Genomic DNA, 21,521 nt, shown 5'->3' with positions numbered 1-21,521 from the left:
TTGTGCGCCACTGAAAAAATGAAGTGGTGTGTGACCTCTGGTTGCGCAGTATAAAACCTGGCACGCCAGCAAGATCTACGTCATTTTGAGGGCACATTGGTGCGCCACCTTAGGTATATGGCATGTTTAAAATGTTAAAACCGTGCTGTAGCCTGCTGTGGGCTATCCCTTAAGGCAACTGTATTTTTTTCTACCTGCAAACAAAGTGTTCCCTACCTACAGCTGATGCACTTTGCTGTTTATTAGGACTTCCCTGTAGGGCCTGGTATCCCATATTTAGTGTCATTAATCAGCTGTTTGGGGTGATTTTTTTACTAGTTCTTAGGATATGCGTAAACAATGTTTTTTTGTGGTGTCTATGAACATATCCTATCTATGAACATATCCTATCTATCTATCTATTTATTTTTTTATTTATTCATTTACACAACCATCTCCAGTGAGCCAGGATGAAGGAGCAACGGTTCTAACCAGGGTGGTGGGTCAGTATTATATTACACTAAGAGGACAGGGGCCACAGACTGAATTGGTTTAGACTGGTTTTTGGCTGTTGCTGTTATTTGTTTTAAGTTACATATGCCTAAGACAATTTTTTTTTTTGTCTTGAAGAACAACATTTTTCTTGTCAATTTGGATTTTTTAACTTACTTTAGCTGGTGTAAATTGATTTGTTTGAGGGTTGTCTTTGCATTTCAAGTGTAAATCTATCTAAAACTAACTATAATCCCCTCCTCCGGTCATTAAAACCTCAATACTGGACACTACTTTGCCCTTCAAAAGAAGTCTTTGTTTATAAACTCTGTTGTTTGAGAAGAGGTATTGGGTATCAGTGAGAGAGCTGAATGAATGAACACTGCATGAGAGAAGAGGTTTGCATGACAGACACCAACACACAAACTGCAGTTGAACCCTCCCCTTTGTGTGGCCCCATGCAGACCAGACTGTCATCTGGAAAACATACAAAGATTTAAAAAAAACAAAAAAAAAAAACTGTGGGGATGTGTCTGACGTGACTAGGCAAGCACCGCAAAGGGCACTGGGTTTCATGTATGAATTACGCAAAACCAGTTTTAGTAACAGGACTTGAATAACACTTTGGATAATTGCAGCCACATCACATTCATTCCCCCGAGATATGGGGGGCAGGGGGGTGTCCTACTCTAACCTTACATAGACCTTTTGAAGATATGTAGAGGGAGTTTAACTAGTATATGAATAAAACTTTAAGTTTTTAGTGTTTGATGTTTTTCTGCTTTTGTTTCAGATCAATTTTAGAAAAAGAGGGTCCAAGATCCCTTTTCCGTGGTCTAGGGCCAAACCTTGTTGGTGTGGCCCCCTCAAGGTACTGGGAAATCAATGTCTACACTGCACAACACTCTATCTCCCTACTTTCCTTTTTGTTTAACCATGTCCTGAAACTATGAGTATACTGATACTTGCCTGTTGGTGTACAGGCTGGTAAAGACACAATGAAGTGTCATTGTGTATTTAAAAAGAATATGGTTATATATTAAGGCCACTAACCGAAGACCGGGGGAGACCGTGTTTATTTTTAATTTTAAGGGCTGAAAGCATTAACTAGTCGCATAAACAGAAAGCGGTTGTCATCGCAACAACTTCCATGTTCCCCCCCCTAGCAGTTCTTTGAGTCAGCTGTTTTATTTGTGTAGACGACAGCGTCTGTCAACATAAGGTCTCTTTACATGTAGTTGATTAGACTTCTTAACACAAAGCACATAAAATGAAGACTAAATAAGTAACTATATTTGTAGTTTTAGTGTAACAGCGCCTAACAGACAATGATTGAATGGTTGATGACAATGCCTGGATAATAATTGCTCTAGCTTAAGTCAAGACAAAAGTTCAGTGTTATGTAGGTACACCATGTGAAGTCACATTTTCACCTTGTTTTATGTTTCGTGTCACTAAAGTGTACATAGTGTACATTTTCCACAAATTATTGATTTAGACTTTGAGACTTTTAAACTTAAAAAAGGTGATCATGGTCATGGTTGCGTATACTTTTCCCATAGTTAATGAGTAGCTGCAGAACGATTATTTTACCAGTAACTTCACCATCCCTTCATTTCACTGGCCAACTTGGACATGTTTACATTCAGAGCAGCTCTGTGGGAAGCTGGGATGCCCAATGCTTATTCAGCCCATTCTGGTGCTTTTACAGTTGGTTCCAGAAGCCAAACAGAGAGAGCAGGATGCTCTGGACAGACTCTGTCAAATGCAAACACAAGTCCAAGTGCAATAATTTGCACAACTACCCAGCAGTTATAAAACCACATTCACATATTGAAAATACATTCATATTTAATCACTGTGTGTTAATCTTTATAATTGCTTCTGTGTGGAGTTCTTACCAGTTTGCCCCCTGTGTTTCAGAGCCATTTACTTTGCTGCATACTCAAAAGCTAAAGAGATGTTCAATGGGCTGTTTGTCCCTAATAGTGGACTAGTGCACATGTCGTCTGCTGGTTCTGCAGGTGAGCAGTGTGCATGTTAGCAGATGTTACATACTGTATATGTAAAACAGCTGTAGAATGTAATGCAGTCCAGTGACCTACAAACATATTTCTAGAGCTTGTAGGTTGTCTACACTGTGGATAAAATAACAGAATGCCAACATGAACTTTTTTTTGTCTATCAAGTGAACTGTGTAGACCTCACAAAGGTCATGTGCAGATCTAGTTATTTTTGCAGATGTTTATACTGTTTGTAGTTCTCCTGTAATTCCCTTTAATGAACTAGAATGCAACAACACCCACGAGTTACTTTGAGGGGATGAAATTGATCTTTTGATACACTGCAGTGTAAATCTGAATTTGCTTCTCTTGTCTCCCGTCCACAGCTTTTGTTACTAACTCTCTGATGAACCCCATCTGGATGGTAAAGACCAGGATGCAGCTGGAGAAAAAGTGTGTACGCTTTAATTTCATCGCTCCTGTGTGAACTCACATTTTTCAGATCTAACGCAATGTAGTGTTCTGTGTTAAATAGTCAGAATTATTTTATAGGATTTACGTAGGGCCCTGTGACACACAGTGCTGACCACAAGTCTGTGGTGAAAACCTAGATACATATTCTGAATGTATACATGTCCAGAAGATGCCTTCTAAACCCTGACTAATACCGCAATATCCCAAGTCTTAATTGGAAAATGCTATATTCAGGAAAAAAAGGCCTTATTTGGAATATCCGACCGGAATGTGCTGTTAACATAACCTGTATCAAATTTGGAATTTTGTCATATTCTGAATAATAGTGGAATATTGGTGTGCATGTAAACGTACTCTGTGTGTTTAACCCCATCCTCAGTGAAACAAAGCACAGAGCAGAGGACAGAAATGGCGCGCCCGTAAATGTCACCCATCTGTTCATTTGCCGTAGGCACTGTGCAAGAAACACTTAATGTTTGGGGAAATCTTGATTATTATAAACTGCATCCACATTTTTGAAAATTCTATGTTTTACAGTTGATTCAATTTTTATTATCAAATAATTTGATTCGGTCAGTGTTTCATAAAAGCTTTGAAATGACAAAACAGTAGACTTACATTATGAAGAATTTCATAGGAAATAATCTGTTTACCAGCTGCTGCTTTGGCCACTCAGGCTCGCCTGGGTCCTGTACTTTGTGATGGGATCACCCAGATCAGATTTTAATACCAGGTGAAAATGGTGCCTGACCATGTGACCTGGCTCCATAAATACACTGTGCTGATGCGCTGTCCTACGTGCAGTCTATATTTACATTACTGAGTACAGGGCAGTAGTATCATGTGAAGATACAAGAACCAGTCTGTTCACTCTGTCTTTAAACAACACTTGTCTAGCAGCACAAAAAAATTGACAATATGAATGGGGATGCGGGGGGGGTTGATTGAATAGCTTACACCACAATCCGTTCAGTATACTATTTACTCATTCAACCCAATGAGGAGACTCTAGGTAGTCTGGCATTGCCAGACCTATCTCCACAGCGCTGTGGCGTAAGATCTGTCCGAACGCCACATACATTCGGGGAAAGGACAAAAAACGCTTTGGGTTGTTTGCATTAGCAAGCTATAGTGTGTAGTTTCTGTTTCCCCAATGAGGAATCTTAAGTAATGACAACAGTTCTGTCGGTGCATCCACATGACACAAGCCTTTTGTGAGCGCGCTTCACCCCCAACCCTATGTAACCAAGGAGAACACAGAGAAGTTAAAAAACATTGTCTCTTCCGAAGAGGGAGTTATCTTCACTTGAGTTTCTGTACATGAAAGTTTCTGGACGACACCAATTTCTGAACATAGCCATGCTGAGAAATACAGAGTGTTTTGTGAAGCTGATAGTCTTAATTAGCTTTGTAGCAACTCATTTGACAAGGGCTTTTAATGTAACGGTCGGTCATTATTATAAAAAGTATATGCACTAAAGTTTTAAACATCAGAATTGTCTTGGGCAGTGCTAAACTCTGGATGCATCACTGGTAGCTCTGAAAAATGGTCTCGGTAAGGAACGTGATTTGGTGGAATACTTGCACTTAAAAAAAGAAAAGGACACATACAATATTAAATGAAATTGACTTAAATTAACAGGATACATGGTTAAATGTAATTTGCTCTTACCAATATATCGTTGTGTGCACTTTAACAGCAATCTCCTCCCATCGGCCCCAAACCGCCCCACTTAGATAGTAAAGGCTATGGACAAATTCTTTGAAATCTTTAAAATCACTTACAGAAAGAACTGCAGGCTCGCCTTATTGCACAGTCCAAATATAATTCAAAACTTGTCATTTTCTTGAACAATATAAAAATGATATTATGACTTGAACTGTTTGTGGGACTTGTTGGGTTCGAGTGGTGGGCATTAATTATTTTTGGCTAAAAAAAAAAGATCAGATGATTAACACTAAAAGCCCCGAAATGTAGTTTTAGCACTAATGACCTTGACCTGTTTGACTTTTAGAGCCAAAGGAGAGAAGAAGATGAATGCACTGCAGTGTGCCCGCTATGTTTACAAGACGGAAGGCATTCGGGGCTTCTACCGAGGCCTAACTGCATCTTATGCCGGCATCTCAGAGACCATGATCTGCTTCGTCATCTATGAGACATTGAAGAAAAACTTCGCCAAGAACCAATTCACCTCCCGGAATGGTGAAAAGGAGAAAGGAGCATCAGACTTCCTGGGTCTGATGATGGCAGCTGCTTTTTCAAAGGGATGTGCATCCTGCATTGCTTATCCGCACGGTAAGCACCAACATCCTTAGCTTGTCTGTTGCAACACAACCACCTAATGTCGGAGAAGTATTCATTTAAATTACTTATAATTTTGTCTCCCCAGAGGTCATTCGGACAAGGCTGCGTGAGGAAGGCAGCAAGTACAAGTATTTCTTCCAGACAGGGAGGTTAATAGCGGTGGAGGAAGGCTATGCAGCTTTTTACAGAGGACTCATTCCACAGCTAATTAGACAAATCCCTAACACTGCCATCGTCCTCTCCACGTATGAACTCATTATCCATCTGCTGGGAGAGTCCAAATGAAGAAAATGCTCAAGTTGGGATCCTCCAGACAAAACAATGGTTGCCTAACAATACCCAAGACACGCTGAGCAAGAGACTTTTGAGAATGCAGCACATACATTGTTTTAATGTGGCGCTACAGAGACTTGTATGCTGGAACTAAAGCAGGTTGTACTGTTATCCAAAGAGCTGAAAGCATTATTTTATTGAAAGTTTGTAGGTTGGAGTTTTTTTAAATAACTGAAGTCGTGGTACTTATTAAAACTCCTGACATGTGAAAAAGGTCTTCTACTTAGAGTACTAGTGTTAAGTTAACTAACTTATTTTATTTTATTGTTTTGTTTCCTTATTTTACTGGTAAATGTACCAACACGCATGATTGTGCAGGTTGACCTTAGTTAATGAAGGGAAGCAATGTAATGACCTAACAGATCGCTGTTGAGATTTCTGCTTCAAAAACTACATGTTCTGGTTTTGAAGGTTGAATTACAGAGAAATTTGTACATATACACATACACATACATAGACATGTAATACAGGCTTATCTGTATGTTTTCTTTATGGGGGAAAAAGTCACCTTTTACAATACAATGAGAGTTTCAATGCTTATTTGACCAGTGGTTCAAGAAACTGCATCAGTTGGTGGTTGACCTCAATATTGAAGGAATTATGTTCATAAATAAACTATCTCCGCTGGGATGAAAGCACAACAGTTAGGGTTATGTGAGGGGATAGTTGGCTGTTTCTGTTCTCAAATCAATATTTTCTGAATTCAGCTGAATTTATCAGGGATTTCTTACCTGCTGATGATAAGATTTGGCTTGAAAAAAAAACATTTGAGAAGAAAGTGTCCTCAGTAAGAGCTCTTTAAGGAATTTAAGTTGATCCTACTTTTGAGACTATTCTTAATTTCTCCAGTCTAAAATATACAGTAAAGGCTTTCCTGTTCTCTCTACTTAATAAAACCTAAGGTAGTATGTGTTGCTGTGGACATCCAGCATAAGGATGCGTTACTGTTTTTTCAGTAATGCGTGCTACCCATACAGTCACAGACTTGGAAACCAGTCTTTCACATATCACTATAAAAAGTATTCACCCACTTGGACTTCATGTTTTATTGTTTTACAGCACTGAATTACAATAGAGCTCATAGCTTAGCTTTTATGAACATAAAAAATATATTTGATGCCACAGTTAAAAAAAAAATTGTACACAACCTAAATTAAATACATATATAAATTAGATGCATAAGTAATCACCTTAAAATCAGTGTTAAATTGTAAAGCCACCTTGGTTGAAATTAGTCTTGAGTCAGTGAATATATTAGGGTAGTTTTGAAGTGTAAGTTATACACATCTAGACAATGTGTCCCTATTTTTTTTAACTTACTGAAGTCTTTCAAGATGAATGAGGATCTTAAATCAAAAAAACTTTTACTCCAAATTTTGGCTTGATTTGATGTCTGGACTCAGAATTGCTGATTTACAGAACTCTTAACATTGTTGCTTTGGGACTTTTGTGGCTTGCATGGAAAACAAATCTCCCAAGCCAGAGTTCTCTTTCAGGCTAAAGCAGGTTTTCAGAATTTCATTTTTAATTCAATTTTATTTATATTGTCAAATCATAGTAGAAGTTATCTCTGGAAAAGTATTGTTTATTTGAACTCCCAGGTATTTGTAGTCCTCCACGAGGTGTCTGTGTGGACGTAGTGGAGGACTGCAAGTACCTGGGAGTTTGGATTGGGCAGCAAGAACTGATTCCTACTTGGAATCGTTTAAAAAATCACAATCTCAGTGGAATCGTTTCTTTATTGGAATCGTTTAGAGGATTGTTGAAAAAGCCTGGTAAAACTGCAAAACACCATTGACTTTTTTGCAGTTTAAAAAAAAAATACTTTTCTCTTATTTGTTAAAACGTTTAAATTTCAGATCCTTAGGAAATGGACAGCAGCTGACACAACACATACGCCTATTAACTCAATAATAAAGCTGTAAAGTAGGCTATCGTTCCACTAAGGGCAGCGCCACTTCTCACAAATACAGATAAGATTGGAGATGAAAAGTTTAACTGACATGTAACTGCGATCAGCTTCATGTGAATTTAATGTAGGGGGACTGACAGCGACTTAATCACACTATGACAGACGCTCTACTTAGCACCAACTGCAATGTTTAATTTTAAATGAATGTAGCCTACTGGGAGTCCGGCATACAAGACTGATCAGTATTTTCCACGGGAGCTTGAGCCCCGGAGCACCCACGGTCTCCTAGAACCCTTTCTTTCTCATGTTTCGACTGGACCAATTTGGGGATTGCTGAGTTCCTCTTGCCACATTTCCTGTAACTCTTTCAGCTCCTACTTCAGGGAGGGGTCTTTTCCCTTTTCCACATAGGTGTGGTTAGATGGCTGTGTTATAATAACAAAAGGTCAGTTCCTATGGCCACTTGGCCAGTGTGAATACGAATGACAAAACCGGTTTAGGGGGAGAGTAGTTAGAACTGTTAAGAAGTGGACTGTTCCTATAACTATGCTCCTGTACCTACTTGGTTGGAAAGAGGCTCTACATTAATGGGACATAAATGCATACAGATGAAGACAGAGAAGCTCTGTCTATCATAGACAGTCAGCAGTACTCGGAGTTGGATCCACAGGAGAGGAGTGTGGCAGCGAAAGGCTCTGGCTCCCATTCCACTTGTGGAGACTCTGGAACCCCAAGTAACTCTGCATTATGAGAGTGCAGTGTTCTGATGGGGTAAATGGGGTACTATGATGATGCTCACCATTGAGAGCTTTATAACTGACTTGTAGGATTTTAAATTTAATTCTGGATGTACAGGGAGCCAGGGCAGAAAATATGGGAGAAATATGATCTGTTTCCCTTGTTCTTGTAAGTACATGTCCCCAAGCAATCTAGAACATTGGAGAGCATTAAGGGACTTTTTAGAGCAACCTGATAATTAGAAATTTTAATAGTCCAGCCTCAAAGTAACAAAAGCATAGATTAGTTCTTCTGCATATTTGCACCACAGGATGTGCCTAACTTTTAAGGTTACGCAGGTTAAAAAAAGGCAGTCCTTGAAGTTTGTTTTATGTGAGCGTTCAAATGATGTGCCCTTTTCAAAGATAACTCCAAGAGAGTTTAACATTGTAGTAAATTGTAGGTAACCCCAGTGTTTGATGACCTTAATGCATGCTTGAAGTTTAACTAACTGATGGACTTCTGGCTTGATTGATAGATATAATTAGGTAGCTGCATAAAAGTGAAAGTTTATGAGTTTGATGAGAGTTTTTGTAATTAAATTACTTAGAGGAAGCATGCAGTAAACCAGTTTAGTGTGGTTCCTTTAATGCCAATTAAATGTTCGGTCTCTGTAATAGGATGTGATGGTCAATAGTTTTGAATGCAGCACTAAGATCCAACAAGACAAGTAGATAGACAAGTCTTTTGCCTGAAGCAATTGAATGGTCATTTGTAATTTCACCGGTTGAGGGCAAGAGATGATGAATTTAATCTCTAATAGTTAAATTGTCATGATTAAAGAAGTCCGATAAGTCATCACTACTGAGAGCTATATGAATACAAGGCTAAACCTATGTCAGCCTGGCTACAGTGCTGAAAAGAAACCTGGGGTTGTTCTTATTTGACCCACTGCCTTATTGTGTAAAGACTGTAGATATATATTTTTAGAACCCTAGATATTTAAAAACAAGAAAAAACTACAACTGTGGTGATGATTTTTACCAAGGCACATGGCGCGTTTGTAGGGAACTGTAGTCTAAAAACATAAGGTTTTTCATTGAAAGGGAAGTTGAAAATATTGAATTAATTTATGGAGTTTAATGTACAGGTAAATACATTTGTGTAATTAAATTGTAAATATATAATTGTTAAATGGGTGAAAATTAATAGTGAACATGTATATCGCACATATGTGCCTTTTTCACCTATTTAACGATTAGATTTTCAAAAACTGATGACCCCAGTGTGTTCACCATCCTGAATACCCCAGTGTATATCTATAATTCTACACTACCAACCTCTTTTCATGAAACTATATAACAAGGTACTTTTCACGGCTGCAAAAGGATGAATGAGATGGACCTGCGTGTCTACATAGGGTTAGTTCATCTTAGCACACACACAGGTTCTGAGTCAAGGCTGAATCTTGGCTTTCGGATGCAGAGATCCACAAGTAGGCCAACTTGATACAAAAATATTCTTAACCACATATGTAGCACCTTAAAAAAAATATATTCATAAGGAATCTCAACTTTAGTAAAGAAAAACATAATGACAGAGCTTGAACTAGTGTCTTCACTGAATAAATGTCCACCGGGTCATTTTCGACCCGGTGGACAAGGGTTGTATACACAAAAAGAATGACAACACAATGGTTAACAAGCAATTAAGCTGCCTGCAACAGACTTACACCTTTGCAGTCAATCCGTTTGTTTTAAATTGTGTGTAAGTTCATCTGATGAAGTATAATGTAGGTATCCTGAGGATCTGAGGCTCTGGAGTATTATCTAAAAGGCCGCACAGTACAGTTATTTTTGCTGCATTCTTATTTAAACTGAACTACTACTTCTATATTGGAGTTTTCTTCCTACAATGTAAAGGAACATCGATGGGTTGTGCTTTTGAGCCGTAAAATACTAATTTATATGTTTTTGTTTAGCGTAACACACAAAAACATAGAAAAATAGGGTCCAGGTTAAAAAAGACTAAAGTAGTTACCCTTTAATAAAGTCTATTTAACTATCTATCTACACTATGCTTTTAACAAAACATTTATTTCTCATAGTTTGTTCACACTTGCCAATTGCAAATATGTAATTTCAATTCAATGTTATTTATAGTATCAAATCATAAGAGTTATCTCAGCACACTATACAGATGGAGCAGGTCTAGACCACATTCTATAATTTACAAGAGCAAGCATTTAGTGCGATAGTGATGAGGAAAAACTCCATTTAGGGAGAAACCTGGGACAGACCCAGGCTTTTAGGCGGTGTTTGTTGGTGCTGGTTGGGGTTGTGATAAATAGTGGCAAAAGTAGTCACATTAAAGATAATGACAATGACTAGAAATAAAATAAAGTAAAACAAAAGATTGTACAGAAAAAAACATACAACAGCTAAATAACCAGGAACCACAGTACAATATGTGCAAGAAAGAAGAAGAAAAAATGCTACGATCAATTGCCTCCCTTGCAATGCAACTGAAAAATCTTTAAGCATAACAAAACCATCCCCCTACAAAAATCTGCTGGGATTGGAAAGTTTAATGGATGGTGTTTAAACTGGAAGATCCCCAAAAAGGCAGCAGTAGAGCAAAAGGTGGTAATGTTATCTTGATGAAAATAATTCGTAATTGAGTAGTAAATTTCTTGAATTTAAATTACCAAAAAAAATTAAAAAACTAAACAAAAAAGAAGAAATGAGAAAGAAAAGAAGTGAGAGGATCATTTGTGTGTTGAATATTGGCAGGCGGGGTCGCCATCCCCAGGCTTCCAGAAATGGTTTAACCCTGCTGCTCAGCAGCCAATGGGAGCTTAGGGGGCTCACCCAATCAAAATGGAGAAGTGACCAAATGGCTCAAATTCACATGAAATTAACATGTAAACAACACGTTGTCTACGCGTCATTTCGTGTTGTTTACGTGTCTTTTACACGTTGTTAGCGTGTGAAAAATCTACGCCTTGTTTGCGCGTTGTTTATGTGTAGTTTACGTGTTGTTTAGCGTTACGTGTGAGAAATCACGTATTTTTGAACGGTTTGGCTTTCCATTAATGTGTCAGTTGCTTAGCCGTTAGCTAGGTTAATGTCTTGTGCGGTCCCTAGCTAACTAGCTTCCAACGTATGTAAGCATTATCACTAGCTACGAGAAAGGGCATCCTTCCCACCGCTAGTCTAATGGAAGGGTGAGGGGAACGATGCTGAGATTCCTCCATATCCTTTTAACAGGTGAGCAGCTGATAATGGTTAGCTAAGCTTGATTGCCAGCTAACACTTAGCTAAGCAGGACCAGCTAACTTAGGTAACGTTAGCTTGGTTTGTGTGATTACGCAATGGGATAATAACTGGCAATTAACTTTAGTTAGTTAGCTAACTAGCTAGCACATTGCATTGGTCAATGTTGCTAGTTCATTGGGTCTAACACTAGCTAACTGCTTTTTTTTTTTAAACTAACGCTAAATAGCTAGCTCAAAATAAAGCCGTCTAACACAATAGCCTCTTATTAATGTTTCCCTCATGAAGGTTATACTTTTCAGTGTTTCTTTAAGAAATAATTAAATATATGGTCATTTTGAAGGCTGTAATGTTTGTCGTGCTGTTGAATTGTGTTATACTATTTATCTCTAGTTCACCAAAAACTAACGCTAATGTTATCGCCAGCTACTTACTGGGGTGACCAAGGTATTATAGCTAAACATCTCAAACTACAGCCTCCAGATTGAGCCTTAATCAAACACCTCTCAAAACAGTTTCACCCGAAACGGAACAACCTGATAAATAATTGTAGGGCTGTTGTATTAGACCATATTATTTTGCACAGAGTTAGCTAGGTGTGCCTGATAAAAGAGCAACTGAGTGTGAATAGGGACTTTTGTTGGTATTTTCAATGAATTTGATTCTGTATTCACCTGATAATAATTCCATGTTTGTAATTTCCTGACAGGCCTGTTCGGTGTTCTGTCGGATGGAGTTGGAGCTTTTGGTATGCCTGGGATTGATAGAAACCTGCTGCATCCATCGCTGTTCCCACACTTCTGTCTCTAAGTATTTGTTCTCTGATCCACAGATGGGGTCAGACTAGTTGATGGGGAGAACAAGTGTTCGGGCAGAGTTGAGGTTCTCCGCCACGACCAGTGGGGGACTGTTTGTGACCATGGCTGGGACCCCCGGGAGGCTAATGTGGTGTGCCTGGAGCTGGGCTGTGGCTTAGCTGATTTTACTCCTCATAGTGCAGTATATCGTGCAGGCACTGGACACATCTGGCTGCAGCAAGTCCAGTGCAGTGGACATGAGTCCAGTTTGACACGCTGTGCTATTTTCCTCCACGGTAATGCCTACTGCACCCATGAAAATGATGCAGCGGTGAAATGCTCAGGTAAGGCTCCACTCTATTTAGACATTTAATCTACCAAGAGCAGTGCCAGATGGACATACAGTATATGCATAGAAATTCAAATATGCACTGAATACACTTTCCAGGATTATATAAGGATTTCATGTTTAAGTTGATACTGTACATATAAACACTAAATCCTGTGTAGAGTAACCTGAACATTTATATCCTAAACATGATAGTCTAGACAAATACCTAGAATAGACACACATTACCTGGGACACAAAGGTGTGCCAGTTTGTAATCAATCCAGTTAGTTAACCAGAAGGCCTATAGCATGTGGATTACTGCCACTGCCTTATTCACGTTTTTTAACTTCATGATCTCATTTACATTTTGTGATTAACCTATCTTTACTCACAGGTACCATGTTAATGCCAACCCTCACCCTACTGTCACCTTACACTGTGTTCTTTCCTGGTGAGGCTGTTCGCTTCAGCTGCAGTGTTCAGCAGGGTCACATCAGTGACTTTCACCTGTACAAGCATGGAGTTTATCCACCACTGGTTACACAGAGGGCGGACCACACCCAGAAAAAAGCGGAGCTGACGCTGTCTTACATAGAGACTTTCCACCAGGGCAGCTACAGTTGTCAGTACAGGACCAAGACCAGTTTTCCTTCTCAGCTGCTCAGCTCACCACCCAGCAACTCCATCAACATCACTGTTGGTATGTCATATAATCATACTGTCTAATCAATATAAGTCCTTTGCACCAAAGCCCATTACCATGGCACAGGATTTTTAGATGTTTTATTCCCTCCCCAAGTAAACCTTATGGGTGTGCATCAATTTAGATTTTAATTTCTCTTAAGTCCCTCACCTTGAATTAGGTTTTTTCACATTTGTTTATTGCTATTTTACAGCATATAAAATGTGTAATATACAAGGCAAACAAACATTATAATCTAAACACAAAAGGCATCTTACCTTTAACCAGCTCCATTTGTGAGATGCAATTGAAAGTTCCAAAAAGCAAGTTGTCTTTGAGAACCTTTTGTGTTTAGATTAATTTTGTCACACATTTTTATTTTTACTGCTACTCTGTATCATCTTTCTGTTTCATTTAAGCTGTTTAAAAAAAAAATGTTTTCATTAATTTAGATTTATTTTTGTTATCCATACAAACAATTGTTATTGGCAATTAGATTTACCATTTAATGGGATTTGAATATTGTTAATATGACTCTCACTGGTTATTAATTAGAAAAAATCTGGAGTAGAACCCAACAAAAAGGCCATTTTATTTTAGAATTATTTTTTAAAAACATTTAAGGGTTAGAAGGAAAATGTTAGTTTTATGGTTCAGGCCCAAATTGGGTTTAAACAAAATCCACATCTTTTCAAGAGAAGTAGGACTGTTTTTAGCCTTATCGAATCTTTGTATTTCTTTGGAATAGCCTTTTAATTCCTTTTTGATTGTTCACAGTGGAACTCCTGACTCCACAACACTGGTATAACACGTCCACTGAGGCCCCAGCTGGTTCCGTCATTAAAGGCCACAATTTTAACATCACCTGCTCCACCACGCAGCAGTACCCTGGAGGTTCCTTCCAGCTGCGTCTGATCCGCTCCAACGGCACAGTGCGCCAGTCCCTGCCTGCCCTCACGCCGTCTGTCACTTTCACTTTTCCCAACGCCCAGAGCTCCAACGAAGGCTACTATTATTGCCTGTATCGGGTCCAGCTGGGTGGTCGCACCTTTGTCTCCAGAGAAAGCCAACCCCTGCCAATAGCTATCAGAGGTGACACTGATAACAATCGCTGATATTCTACGTCAATATTTTTGACTTTTACAGCTTTTGTGTTACTCATTTGCAACTGTACTTGTATCCGTAGACACAGTCCCATCTATGAAAACCCATCCTGTTTGTAACTTACATGTAACTCCTCTCACCCTCAGACCCAGATCCTGTACTGAGTCCAGTGGGGATCAGCTGGCTTGTGTCGGGCCTGATATTTGTTGTAGCTGCCATCATTTTAATCATTGTGGCCAAGGTGCTGTGTAACAAGGAGAAGAAGCCCACCGAACTGGAGCGAGAGACCAGAACCTGCAAGTTCCTTTTTCCATCAAAAGCCTTTAAGCTTTTGACAGAAATGTTTTTTTAAAATTTATTTTATATCAACGCAATACCCCGTCTGTGTATCCAGCGTAATATGCTGTTCTGTTTACAGGTGCGGAAAACACTTATGTTGCCTTATCAATTAACAAGCTATGATGGAGTATGCAGGCAACAGATCACTAAAGGTATTAAAGGTCACAATTCTTGCACATACAGGGCCTACAAAATCGTATTTGTACACCTTTTAGCACACATAGGTGGTCTTTATTTAACTAATTATGTGTCTTCTAAAACCAGTTGGCACCAGTGATAATTCAGATGTCTCCTAATGAAAGGTGTGAATACTTGAAACATATTTTGTTTTGGCATTTAATTTAGATAACCTTGATCTTGACATTAAATCTACTTTGATTCAATATTGTGAAAGAATAAAACTTCAAAGAAGGGGCAAATACTTTAACTTTTTTTTTTTTTTAGGCGCTGTAATATTTAATTTTTATGTGTCCATATTTGTAATTGTGCCACACAAGTAAACTACAGTAAAGCATTTTGTTTTATCTTTCAAGCAGAATCAAGAGTGAGTGGACAGTCAGAGGGCTTCAGTCAGCATCAATCGTGGATTCAGGAGACAACACAGAACCAAACAGCTCAGCCCATCATCCACCACACCTTCGGAGGCAGTTTTTACTGGACTCTGACACAGACCTAGATCATAGCAAACCTCCTGCTAGTGTGACTATTGGGAAAACATGGCTTTTAAGTCTTTTATTATGGTAAGATATGAACCATTGGCCACAGAAGACTGACAGTATGAACTATATCCAGTTCAAAGTCTGTATTGGTCTCAGCTAGACTTCAGATTCACTAGGACTTGGCTACTGCCACGGCGCCAAATGTTTGGAGTGGAAAACGGCACCTTAGCGCTAAACTGGGGGAACTCTGATGTGGGTCCCTCAGGTTGGTGTATGTTTATAAAACATTGCTTTGTATTTATAACTAGGCAACACTAATGCTAGGCTCTTCTAGCTTATGTACTCTCTTCTACGGAGCATTGATCCTTATTAGGATTAGGATTTTTTTGTATTTTAAATCTAACCCTACTATGCATCTTATGTAATTTACAATATGTACATTACTGCACTAAAAACTGGTAAATAGAAACTAGTTGATTAAAATGTGGCTGTTTTCGGTGCTTCTGGGTTCAGTATGTTTTGTTTGACAATCTTTAAATATTTCTGCATGTACCGTAGTTTGATTTATAGCGTTAGATCAAACTAAATAAGAGGGAAATGCTCTTAACATAAGGCATATATTTATTTTAATAACTTCAAATGTTTCAAATGTATTTTTGCTCTTGAGATAAATATGTGGCACTTGTGTGGCAATATGTTTACATATACAAGCTCTTAATATTTTTGAGTTATAGAACAGCAATACAAAACACATCACATTAAACTTTACAGGATGTAAAGGTTGGATTAAGTTTGATAAATTTGAAATCTCTATTAAAAAAACCCACAAATGATTCAATTTCATTTTTTTACATGAACTAAAACATTTTCTCAACTGCTCAACACTGAATACATCAAGAATTACAGCCCAATAATTTTACAAAACCACTGAGGCACTTGCATTACAGCTGGTCTGAAAATTGTCCCAACTGTACTGTATTATGGTTATTTATAATAAAAAGGAAGATGTAATATTGTTGTACCCCAAGATAACCTAAACTTTGTAGGTTATAAGATTTTTTTGGTCAATATTCATATTAACAATATACACAGAATCATAAACTCACCCTTAACAGGTACTGTAACACTGAAAGAAATACATGTTGGGATGCTAAACAGATCTGGTGCAATACCTTGGATTAGATCTGCAGATTGATTAATACGCTAACATGAGTCCGGGTGTTTGGTTTGAAAAATAAAGACGCATTCTGTCCCAAAAGTTGCTCAAGATCTGGTAAAATTTACAAATTTTCTTGATGGAATTTCAAATTCATACAAAAGGTAAAAGTGTTATCTTCCTATGCAGATTGATTCACTGTGACTTGGTGAGCCTTGCAGTAGATAGGATTGTCTCAGGATCACCACAGTACAACAGAGATGACTGGCATCTTGTCTGCAGTTTGTGACGCTTCATGTTCCAAACAAAACTCAGTCAACATCAAAATGTCTTTAATATTAGACATCTTGTTACAATCTACTGACAATTTGTTAAGATCTGTGCATATTTACTCTGCAACTCTTCCATTTTATTTGAATCCCCTTTTTTTAAATGTACTTTTTTGACATATTCAGTACTGCGAGCCAAACATGGTTTGGTGCACTGTGCTGTGGAGGAGCCGTTGATTATGATCTCCAAAACTTCAATAGATCCCACTGAAACTGTGCAGGTAAGAGGAAGAAGGATTCTGTGTATTTTTGAGTGATATTTCCCTTTAAAATGGCATCTTCATCTATTCTAGCAGTGGTGCTGTAGTGAAGCTGGGTGACAACTTAACCTATAAACACAAGCAGGCAAATAAATTGCAATCAAAGCATATTGCATAAAGTCCAAATCAGCAATCTCTAAAATAAAGGCATTAACGAACCCACATCCATTCAATGAAAATGCACAATAAAGTAGAATATCCTTTTAAACTGAGCATGAATTAAAATCATAGAAAATCATTCGATCCCTTTTAGGGATTCATTTGTCTCCATATTGGAAAAAACTAAGTAAAGGAAGACTGCCACAGCCAAGAAGAACGCAAACTGAACCCACAATGGGATGAGGCGAGATGATTTTGGTGCCTTTGGAGCATCTTGAGATTTCATGGGTGTTGAGTTCAAATAGGAGTGTCTGTAAGTGGATGGCGTGTCGTACATGGCGGGCCTGAAAGGGAATTAAATGAAGTATGCTTCAGTACATAATTGAAATTCTCCATCACAAAGTAGCATTGAATGTCACCTTGTTCTGACCTGTAAGTCTGGTGTTATTGTTGGTTCAAATAACTGTAATGTTGATTAAGTAACATTGAGGGGGACAAGATTTCTTGTTACCTTAAATCACGATTGAACATAACTGTGGTGCTGCACCCCCTCTATGGGGTAATCCATCTCATCTTGACAGATCTTCAACAAGACTACTGATAATGAATTGTTTAAACCGTTGTACATTTTATATCTTTCTGGACTGTTGATTGGACAAAATAAGAAGTTGTCACCTTGGGCTCGAGGAAACTTGTGCTGGGCCCCCAACCCCCAACACACAAAAAAAACACTCATTCTAAACTCAACAATTAATCTTTGTAATGCAAATACTGGAAACAGCTATCACTGTGTTTAAATGCTCTGAGCAATATTTGTTTCCACATAACTTAATGCTTATGAACGCAGCGAGGTGGAAGAAAGACTTCCAGAGGGCCATCCTAGATCCTGATGTATGTCTACCTAGTTTTACTGCTGTAGTTGGTTGATATAACTTTAAACATAAAACCCTAAATCATATTTTATAAGCTCAAATTTTGTATGTAAAATCTTTTAAGTAACCAGTAACTATAGCTTTCTGACAAAACCAGTGCAGTGCCTCTGAACTCTAATGGAGTAGACGCATGAAGTAGCATGAAATAGAAAATGTAAGTACAAGTACAAGTAGGGCTGGGCGATATGGAGAAAATCATATATCCTCACATTTTTGACCAAATACCTCTAACGATATTGCGACGACATGTAGGGTTAACAATTGGTGCTTTCACTAAATATTTACGCAATGAGACTTATGATAAATAATCAGTCTGAAATGTTTAGAAAATCCTATCTCTTTACTGTAATGCAGCCTGTAAAAGACAACACTTACATCATATTATGATATCCAACATCTAGTCTCACATCACAACATCGATTCATTTTTGATATATTGCCCAGCCCTAGGTACAAATACTGAAGTAAAAAAAAGAAGGGACAAACAATTTAGCAAATTTGAACCTAAAAAGATTGTAAGCTGATAACATCTAATGACAAGATTTATCTTTGTATAAATACACTTACTCATCAACAAAATCCTTTCCTCTGTTTTCAGGCTTTGACCTTAAGTAGCTTGAATAGGATGTCCTGTGGAGAGTCACACAAAACAGTACGTTTTTGTGGACTAAGTACCAACTTATATATATATATATATAAAAAATTACTTACTCATGTTCAAATTCCCTCTCACTCCACTCTGGTCTTGACCTCATGTAAGACCCACTAGAACGACCAGAAAAAAATCATTACCAAATTATAGACTCATGTTTATTTGCTAATTATATTTACTTGAATAGAAGAAAGTCAATGAATGTTTGGAGCTCATAACAGAGGATTTGTAAGAGAACTGACCTGTCTCCTGCACCCTCACTTCTGACCTGCAAAAAAGTTTTACAACAGTGTTGGTATAAAAAAAGAAATGCATTCCTACAGTATATGCCCAACAGCTTTAACTGTTAATTAAACTGCATTTAATTAACGTTACGTTTAATTTATATTTGTATCACTGGCCCTTCCATGGGACCTCCCTTCTTATGAAAACAAATGAGTATTAAGTTCTATTGCATACACATTATGTAATTTTGGGCAATATAAATGGAATTGACTTCATTATTTGGTTGTTAAAATCAGGCGACAAAATATCTCACACACTGGCCACTCAACTACAAGGTTAGGAGCCCACAGCAACAGTAGAGCTAAATTACATCTGACTATGACAGCTAATTTCAGGGCCAATAATGATGATAGGTTTTGAGATTAAGTTACTGATTTTCCCACTGTTGATACAATTGTTGTAAACAAATTGTAGTTGATGCACAAAGGGCGATTTTTACCAACATTCGTCGTCAAATATTTAACTTAATTTATTAGGAAAGTATTGGAAAAAACACACAAGAACAGCATAGACAGAGATACTTACAGGTGTCCTGTATTCATAGGTGACTTCCTCCTCTAAAATGAACACAAACATCAGGATGTGTCAGTGCCAGTGTACATTTTAATCACACACTTACCACATGTGCAATACTTAAGTAGCCCACACAAGTACAGTAATTGCCATCCAAGTATATTTTGCTGTACTTAATTAAAACCCAATAACAGTACAGATGTTTCCGGTTGTTTTGCTTAGCTTTATGCACCTAATTTTATCATATAACAAATACAACTTTGGAATTAGTTTGTAAAAATATAGTTATAATGCATAAATATTACAGTTATAAATGTAGACTTACCACATTTTTCCTGCCTTACAGGCGTATAATGTTACTATCGAAAATCTCGTCTCGATCTCGTAAACTCAATCTCGTGAGCTGGATGTCTCATCTCGTTACACCCCTAATCAAAACTAACCCTGATGATCTTGTTTTTGACTTGAGCCTGTGGTAGCTGCATTATGGGAAGTGTAGTATCCAATGCTTTAATTATTTAACCAGGTATGTCCCATTAAGGAACTTAAAGTCAAAATATCTTGGTTTATTTAACACTGTGAATTTTAACCCTTGTGTTGTCTTCCAGTAGACTGTGTAACTTTTTCTTATATTTCAATGTTTTGGTCATCTTTTCTGACACTTTTGTTGCTTTTCCCCGAACGTTTTTTCAAATTTTATCTAAGTCTTTTTGTCACTTCTTTCAACGTTCTTTTATCAATTTTTTTACTTCAAATGCTCTAAAATTGAATAAAACACCCAAATTCAATGAAAATAGTGAAAGGATCATTTATTTAACTTGCGAAGAGCATTGGGAACCATCAGTGTTATTCTTTTGGAAAAATAGGTTGAAAGAAACCCAAATTTCTGATATGAAAACCTTTTGGGGTCAAATCTGACCTGAGGACAACAGGAGGGTTAATTTTCTGGTGAAAATGTAAACCAATTGTACCTGTAAACTCTGAGTCATATACAATGACATAAGTTCTGGCACACCTGTGGACTGTACATATATGTATTAAAGTAAAGCTTGATGCTGTTCTGAGTGTAGATGTTAAATGAATATACAACAGTTACCCTCTTCCCTGTAGTAGGTTTTGTCAGGTGATGCTTTTCCTTTCTTCCCTTTAGCCATGGCCTCTTTAAGCTTCCTCTCATACAGACTTCTGGTGGAGTCTGGGAACAATGAAAGTCACAAGCAACGTATAGTTGAGACATAATGATCAAGTGTACACGGAAATTCAACAACTAGCTACTATAGAGTAGTTAGTAACTTTACCCAGTTAGGGTGAGGCCTGTCAAGTTAATTAGCTGGCGTGAACGTGGATTTAAAAACGGGGGGAAATTGAACATTGAATCAGAGCCACTCACCGACCACAGGCCCGTGCTTTATCCCGTATTCATCCAGCAGGTCGCTAATGTCCTGCGCGGATTTATTTCTTAGCGAAGACATGTTTGTGACTGGATTTATTCGTGTGGATTAGGTGTTGATTTTTTTTGTGTGTGTTCTTGTTTCAGTTGAGCTGTTAGTTTCGGTGGCGAAAAACAGAGCAACTCCTCCCATCGATAATAACCGGGAGCTCGTTTCGTCGCGCGGGCGGTAGGGACGGTCCTCTGTGCAGTCGAACGGGAGGTTGCAAGCATGGAGAGAGAGTAAACCCCGCCCTCCTCTGTTGACCCTAGTGAGTAAAACATTTGCGTCTATATTTATACATCATTTCCGTTTTCCGTTTGACATATTCTTCTTCTTTAATGCTTTCTAGTCTGTTTACTTTCAGATATGAAGCAGCGCCACCAGCTGGCTAATGATATAAATATACAATTACCATATATATATATATATATATATATATATATATATATATATATATATAT

At 37.9% G+C, this 21,521-nt stretch overlaps 2 protein-coding genes and 2 long non-coding RNA genes across 7 annotated transcripts in view; 3 read left to right on the top strand and 1 right to left on the bottom strand.

Moving 5' to 3' along the window:
* Positions 1–6,339, top strand: part of slc25a33 (solute carrier family 25 member 33) — a 9,045-nt gene extending 2,706 nt beyond the window's left edge. The window contains exons 3-7 of the mRNA XM_034875696.1: positions 1,265–1,342; positions 2,395–2,495; positions 2,861–2,927; positions 4,964–5,244; positions 5,339–6,339. Of these exons, the coding sequence (XP_034731587.1) occupies positions 1,265–1,342; positions 2,395–2,495; positions 2,861–2,927; positions 4,964–5,244; positions 5,339–5,538 (727 nt within the window). The 3' untranslated portion in view covers positions 5,539–6,339. The remainder of the gene's footprint in view (positions 1–1,264; positions 1,343–2,394; positions 2,496–2,860; positions 2,928–4,963; positions 5,245–5,338) is intronic.
* LOC117947101 overlaps positions 1–6,364 on the top strand; it is a 20,538-nt gene extending 14,174 nt beyond the window's left edge. Inside the window, exon 2 of the long non-coding RNA XR_004657153.1 lies at positions 6,044–6,364. This is a non-coding gene — a long non-coding RNA (uncharacterized LOC117947101). The remainder of the gene's footprint in view (positions 1–6,043) is intronic.
* LOC117947102 lies at positions 5,838–21,521 on the bottom strand. The gene is made up of 2 exons (XR_004657154.1): positions 21,473–21,521; positions 5,838–5,985 (listed from the first exon to the last, which is right to left on the bottom strand). It is a non-coding gene; the product is annotated as an uncharacterized LOC117947102 (long non-coding RNA).
* Positions 11,307–15,900, top strand: si:ch211-150o23.3. 4 transcript variants are annotated; one of them, XR_004657151.1, is made up of 8 exons: positions 11,307–11,484; positions 12,200–12,238; positions 12,323–12,631; positions 13,013–13,318; positions 14,182–14,392; positions 14,551–14,700; positions 14,823–14,895; positions 15,280–15,900. XR_004657151.1 is itself a non-coding variant. In XM_034875695.1 (8 exons), exons 1-7 carry the CDS (start codon positions 11,454–11,456, stop codon positions 14,864–14,866), a joined length of 1,194 nt encoding a protein of 397 aa, XP_034731586.1. In that variant the 5' UTR covers positions 11,307–11,453; the 3' UTR covers positions 14,867–14,895; positions 15,280–15,900. The 4 variants fall into 4 exon arrangements, 2 of the variants coding, with proteins under 2 accessions (XP_034731586.1, XP_034731585.1); XR_004657152.1 differs by having other exon boundaries at positions 15,277–15,900; XM_034875695.1 differs by having other exon boundaries at positions 14,078–14,392.

Source organism: Etheostoma cragini, chromosome 7 (genome assembly GCF_013103735.1).
Source record: "Etheostoma cragini isolate CJK2018 chromosome 7, CSU_Ecrag_1.0, whole genome shotgun sequence".
Classification (NCBI taxonomy): domain Eukaryota; kingdom Metazoa; phylum Chordata; class Actinopteri; order Perciformes; family Percidae; genus Etheostoma; species Etheostoma cragini.
Note: the sequence above shows the minus strand (reverse complement) of the source record. Positions and strands in the feature narration are given on the sequence as shown.